Below are 7,007 nucleotides of genomic sequence, written 5' to 3'. Positions count from 1 at the left end.
TCATTTGTAACATGCACTTGAATGTATTTGTTTAAAAACTCCAGATGGTGAATAGTCTTCCCGTCTCCGGCGCGGGGTACCCCGGCGTGCGGGGGCAGCCAGCCCGTGGCCAACCTCAGGTCTGGAGTTCATTGTGGGGAAAGGAATTGGTCAAAACCAGCAGTTCTGGGCAACCTCCCCAAGGCTCCTCCGTGTCCCAGGGGCCGTACAGCACTGCGCACACCATTGCTTTCACTGAGGCTAGCTGTGTATAATTACACTCATTTAACCACTAAGGACTGAAATACGGTAATTCCTCTTGAAACCATAATTAAACTCGACTGCAGCCCAGTGCCCTGCTCATCGCCTGGCCCAAGGGAGGCAGAACCGTTATTTTACCTTTCCAGGAAGATGACCGCAGCCTCCCGAGGACAGGTCACACCTCCCAGCCCTCTGTACTGCACTTCTGGAAGTCTATTTTCACAACAGGCTTGAACGCTTCACCGGCAAACGGGAGGAGGAGGAGAAGGGTCTTCCCATCGCTCTCTGCTCTCAGACACACATTTTTGAACCAGCTGGGACTTTTTTTAACTGTTTCTAAGATAGCCCACAAGTTGGAAATGCAAAGAGGCAATGAGGACTTCATTTTAAAAATGCCCATTTACACTAATTAGCTTCACTGAGCAAACTAAGAGCCACAATTTCACACAGCCCATAAACTGATTCAGAGGACACATGAAATAAAAATGGAAAGAAAAAAGGACAATGAAAAGGGACTGTAATAGATATTTTTCATGCTGCCTAGAAAAAGGGATGGTGCACCCTGACGCAGGTGTACATAGAAGACATGCCTTTTAAAAAAAGGGAAGAATAAAGCAATCAAGCATAAAGCAGAGGGAGAAATGCAATTACAATGTTGATGCAGAACGTTATTAATCCCACAAGATGCGTAATGTTTGTCTAGAGGGCACAGGGCTGCAAGATGGAGCAACTTTATCACATTTACCTGGAGAGTCAATCTCTTGCAAAAGCTTTACAGCTGCAGCGACTGTACACCTGGGCCTAAAAGGCAATAAAAGCTACGCACAACGTATTGCAGGGGAGCTGTCAGCTACTGGAGTAACGCTGACAGGATTAAAAAACGAAACCAAGGGGCCTGAAGTTCACCCGAGTCAAGCTGGACTCTTCCATAATCACATATAGCTGCACAGACGCACGCTGCCTAGTTCCAAAGGTTACGGGTGAGTTGGAGTTAACTCCAGGAACAGGAGCAGGGCATGTGCGAAGTGCACGAGCAGGATACCTAGCGTACGTGCACACGCGGACACGCCAGCGTCCGCCCGCTGCACTGCTTGCCAGCCCGCTTGAATAAAGCCAACCTGAGCAGCAGCTCCCGCAGCGAGTCACGCTTGCGGCAACGGAGGTCAGGGGTCCCGGCTGGCGCGAGGGGACCGTCCTGAGCGAGAGGCCAACGTCTATTAGAGATGCCTCGCACTCACTGACATCGGAGGACAGCGCTGGAAAGGACTTCTGGGTGATTACATCTAATCCCCTGCCGTTGCAGACAATTATGTTGTAATCTTTTCGCACAGAATTAAAGTGATCAAGATTTTAATGGCTCTTGGTGCACTTCTTTGTGAAAGCAGGCATGCTGGATTTCATTTTCTAACAATTAGAGTCTCCGGAAACCTAACGAGCTTGAAAACCAAATGAATGAGAGGTTTCCCCTTTATTTAATTACAAGAAAATAAATACAAATAAAAGTTCCCTGAGTTAGTTCCTTTTCCTGGAGACAGTTCCTGATCAGGAGGAGGGATATACTGGTTTTGTCACATAATTGGAGCATCCTGCAACTTAAGCAGGGCTCTCAATAATGGTACTTAGGGGAATTCCTAAAAGCTATCACAACATTAATGAAGCTGGTTTCCTCTTTTGCTTTTACAGTCAAATAGCTCTCTAAAAGCTAAATCCTTCATTCTTATTTTCACAAAGAGCGAGAAGGGGTTTTAGTGCTTGGTCAGCCAAGAGCTGCAAGCTTCAGAAATAAATGCATTCTGATCCAGAGCTGGCTGTGGCTGATGGAAAGACTCCTGGTGACTGCAGACCACTTTGAGTCAGACCCTTCAACAAGACGACGTAAGACACATGTTTCAAGATAATTGTTTCCAGGCAAAATAGCAAAACCACTACCCGGCAAGTATTAAAGCACAGACAAAAGAGCAACTGCCTCTATCCTCCATCCTCAGAACCAACTAGAGCAAGGGGGTCCATGGTACAGTGTCTGAAAACTAATTACAGCCAAGAGCAGCAAGGTTTTCTGCTCCCAATCCAACACGTTAATCCCTTCCTTGTGCTCCGTGGGGTGTCGGGTAAAAGGGCCCAGCTCCATCAGAAACGCAGAGCGTGATCGGAAGCCAGGGAGCCGCGATCTCAGTCAATACTGGCTTCCAGAGACTCAAGTCTCCATGAAGATAATTGGCTTAGAGAGAAATCCGGCCAACCCAGAGCAGAGATGGGAAGCAGGAATCCGATTAGTACTGGAGAGAGCTGTGCCAACTGCGCTACAGTAGGCAGATCACATCTGAAAAGATAACGAACCAAATCTGTTGGCCATTTCTGCCCTGGGCAATTCCATCGACTGCTCCAGGATACCATCATATGCCAGTCAGCAATTAATTTTATCCAGTGCCGGTATCTATATAAACTTAACTTGAACTATCTGGCTCAGGTTATTAATCCATAAAGATAAGCAGCTGGTCACTTTGCCGCCACAAATGGTTCCCACCAGCGCACGCAAGAGCATTTTCCCTTTTACTTCCAGGTAGGCTGTAATCCGTATGGACAACATGAAATAAAGCCCTGCTGCCTCTGGCTTTCACAAAGCCGTCGCTGGGTTTGGGCTGGGAACAATCTCCACGATCCCCTCGAGCCCCAGCCAAGCCAAAAGTTAACACAAGTCCTCGAACTCTTGCTGCAGAATGAACTGTTGCACCAAAAAAAATACTCAGAGGTCTATGCAGCAGTCACATGTTAAGCAGCAGCAATACATGCCGCAGTGCAAAATATTTCTGTGGTACGTCTGTCTGTACTGCAGTCTAAAGTGTGACAGCAGCCAAATTGTATCTGCATTAGCAGCACAGTGATAGCATGGAGGAGACCAGTGCAAGCTAACCACTCAAGTATTTCTCCAGTTTCTCAGTGGGTTTTGAGGTCCACGCAGCAACACAGCACTTCTATCAATATCACACCCTCTGCCTCACAGGATCGTGCTAAGGTCTTAGAGTTAAAACCTGTAACAACAACAACAATACATACATACAGGCTGCCTGCACCAGCGATGGCTGATTTAAGTTAACTTCAGCTTCGATTTTTTTAATGCAGGTTTTCCCTTTCTGGAGGCAGCTGCTTTGGACTATACCGGTTCGGTTCGCACTGCCAGGCAGGTCACCTGGGGCACGGGGCTTTGGAAGGCCATTTTGTTTGTTCACTTCTTTCCTAAATACGAGTTACTTCAGAAAAGTTTTTCGTGGGGTTTGCACAGAGCTGTAAAACACCACTTCGTGCAACAGGCTTGCAGGACCTTTGTCCTGCCCGTACCAGTGCGTGGCCGCACGTTCGCAGCCAGCTCTCCCTTACCTGATCTTTAAGCTCTGACAGCTGGCCAGAGAGGTTGGTCACAAGCTTCATGGTGGACTCCAACTTCTCCTGCAAGTTCCTCAGCTCATTCTGCTCTCCTTCCGAGTCACTGCTCACAAGCGACATGGCCCGCATCCGGGGGAACCAGTCCAGGTTTCTCTCCTGAGAATCACACACGAGTTCACAATTAGCGTTTGCCAAATGAAAACCTGCACCCGAGCGGCTGAGTGCAGACACATCTTTAATGCCATGCGGGGACATTCCTCAGACACACAAGCTCTGTACTTATTTTCATTTGCATCTTACTGAAAAGTCTGCAAAATTGCCCGCTAGAGGCAATGAGGCTCTTCAGACGTAACTACTGAAAATTAAGGCTGCTTATTGTTGGCTTTTCCTTTCCAGCAACTCACTCTCCCCAGCCATTTCTTTTTCAGATACATTTCAGTGTAATACATGAACACTGGACAATAAACCAGCCCAGATTTCATGCCTGGACAAACATTTTCCAGTGCTAGAAATCTGCTGCCATCTTACAATCTTTTAATTTGTGTGTGTTGGAGATTTTCTGCTGATAAAGCTGGTTTACTTTTTTGGTCAAGCAAAGTTTGGCTGTGATTTCTAATGAAAGAAATGATGTTCTACCTGGAAATATTTTCATAGTTGGAATACTTCCTTTTTAATGAAAAAGAAAAAAAAAATCATATTCTGACTGGCTGGTTCAGGCTAAAATGTGGGAAAGATTAAGTTACAATGAATTGCTTATAGTAAAGTTTTCATTCAGGCATACAAATTCTCTAATATTCCATGTTTAAGTTACAGTCAGGAACTTCAGTGGACACATGCTCTGTTTTATTAATACGTACATAGAGGCTCACACATACACTCACGTACACGCCCGTGACGTTAAAAATAAAAGCAGGAACAGAATAGAAAGCCACAAAAGAGGAGGAGGGGTGCATACCGCATCTCGACACCTTAAATTTCAACACCGAACTGGTTTCCTATCTAGTCTGGTTCTCCTCCCACGCTGGAGATACTCTCTAAAATGGAAGTTAAACTAACGCTGGATAAGATAAGGATGTGTGCACTCTTATAGGTGACACTACAACAACTGGTAGTATTTTGAACAAGCCAGATGAAGCGGTAATAGCCTACTGGATTAACAGTATCCCAAACCAAAGATCGATCAACATCACTGATTAACGGTGACCAAAGTTTGCCCCGCTTCGCAGGCCAGGCTCTTCGCTGGGCTTTCTCTCAAACCTACGGCTTATTTTTATGGCACTGCAAACTCTTTTTGGCTTTTTGCCATTCCCTGCCTAAATCTCTAACTCGTACCTGCTCCCCCCTCTCTCTGCTCCCCCTCCACGCTCATTCCCAGGAGCATCCATCCTGCTTAAATCAGGGTTGTGCACCTCTACAGAGATTTACAGTCACGTCCTTTCTGCAATTCAGATGCGATGCCAAGATTCATCATCTTAAATTAGTTGCTTCTGATCTGCTTAGAGTTTACTATTGCCGAGATTACAAGGCAGAAAGCAGGCCCTTTCCCATGCAGCGCACCGCAGGATTCCCACATGATGCAAAACTGCCAGGAAGGCTTTTTTCTCCTGATCTCTGTTTACAGGGCAGATGGTTTCTGCTAATAAAAGAAAAAATATATGTACAAAAAAATATGCCCTTATCAAGACAAGTGCCAAAATATTTTGGACTTCAGGAAACGACAATCCCACAATTAAGATTTAATAGTACTAACAGACAACATTTCACTGCGTTCTTCCAGCCATAGTAAAATCCTCATTAGGGAAGAGAGGGCAGGCTCGTCACTTGTGCTCAGGTCCAGCACCTCCCCCCCAAAGTATTTCTCCTCTGCACCCTGGGAAAACAAACTAAAACAACTGCTATTCCCCTCCCTGCTCTCCTCCAGGCGAGAGGTTTTCAAGGACAAGGCAAATTAGACTAAAACACAATTTATTTTCTCAGGTTTGCCTGGACCTTCAGGTCCCCGTCCTGAGGTTTCTAGGCAGATGCAAGAGCAGAGCCCTGAAGCTCCTGCCCACCTCCTGCCCGTTCCTTACTTGCCGTGGAAATACTGTTACTCTACTTGTTCCCAAAGAGGTGAGCTTTCCAAGCCCATCCCCAGGGCGCTCCCAGGCCCTGTGCTTGTGAAGGATGAAGGGGACGAGGGGAGCAGGACCTGGAAACACCAACCTTCTCTTACCCGCAACACTCTATTAACATATACCCCAAATGGAGCAGGACCTGGAAACACCAACCTTCTCCTACCCGCAACATTCTATTAACAAATACCCCAAACATTTTCTAATGTTACTTTGCAATATAAGCAAATGCTGTAGCTGCTGCAGAGATTGCAACTTGATCATTACAGGCAGGGAACGTGACAGGCAGTCTCGGATGGTGGAATCAAACCAGCAAGCATTATAGCATTGACAGCTTCTGCAGGCTTGTCAGAAGTTTCATACTCACTGGTTTTCTGAAAGCCCCAGCTCTTGAAGTCACTTGAGTATGGGAAATCTTGGCTTTCGCTTGACAAAAACAACAAAGTGCCTCTCTAGTTCTCATGCAGTGGTGCAAGATTAAAAACAAAAATGCTCCACGTGAACTCCACAAGCTGAGAACAGAGAAGGCTAACAAAAAGGAGACAAGACTCACGGCTCCCCAGGCAGTCTCCTGGGCTGTGGGATAGGACTCACTTTTGAGCCTGGAACTGGCAATGGCACTGCTAAGTCCTGATCCAGCTGTGAAGGAGTTAATGAGGGCGCCTCAATTTTCTGTGCAGAGACAGGCTTAGGGAAGGACCTATGCATCACATTGCCTGTGTCATGGGGCTGGACGTAACCTGCACTCCTGTTCAGGTTTCATGTAGCTTGTTGGATGACTCAAACCCAAAGTTCACCTCGAAGTGTCCAGCTGCCACCCAGCAAGAAATACGGGGATGTCAACCCAAACAACCTGGGCAAACACCCTGAGATGAGGAACCGTGGGGGCAGACGTGCAGGTAAAACTGCATCAATGCAGGTAACACGGGCACCAGCGAACTCGCTGACCCATGGTGGCTGCTGGGACCTCTCCGGAGAAGGCAGCAGGGATGCTGCCAGCATGCAGGGGCACACCTCTTCCTCCTCCTCCTCCTCTCTGCACACATGATCCCACACCCCTTTGCTCTGGCATCGCATGGGAAACCTTCAGCCTGTTCCTACAACCTCCACCAGCACCGCAGAGAGAAGCTCGAGAGCCTGGATGTGACCAGCCTGCTGAAATGCAGACTTGCGCCTCAGCGCCTGTCCCTTGGGCAGCGGGGTGGGGGTGTTTTCTTTTAAATAAATAAATAATGATGCTTCAAGCAGAGACGGTGAAAACGGAAATAAGCA

The 7,007-nt window shown here is 47.1% G+C and overlaps 1 protein-coding gene across 1 annotated transcript in view; it reads right to left on the bottom strand.

Annotated features, from left to right (window-relative positions):
- Positions 1-1,291: 1,291 nt before the first annotated feature.
- The window catches only part of LOC104077551 (inositol 1,4,5-trisphosphate receptor type 1-like), a gene marked incomplete at its 3' end in the record, with an annotated part of 62,052 nt that continues 56,336 nt past the window's right edge, over positions 1,292-7,007 (bottom strand). Inside the window, 2 exon segments of the mRNA XM_009578831.1 lie at positions 1,292-1,435; positions 3,616-3,777. Of these exon segments, the coding sequence (XP_009577126.1) occupies positions 1,292-1,435; positions 3,616-3,777 (306 nt within the window).

The sequence above is a fragment of the Fulmarus glacialis genome, unplaced genomic scaffold, assembly GCF_000690835.1.
Source record: "Fulmarus glacialis isolate BGI_N327 unplaced genomic scaffold, ASM69083v1 scaffold17115, whole genome shotgun sequence".
NCBI classification, from domain to species: domain Eukaryota; kingdom Metazoa; phylum Chordata; class Aves; order Procellariiformes; family Procellariidae; genus Fulmarus; species Fulmarus glacialis.
This window is presented reverse-complemented; position numbering and strand designations above follow the sequence as displayed.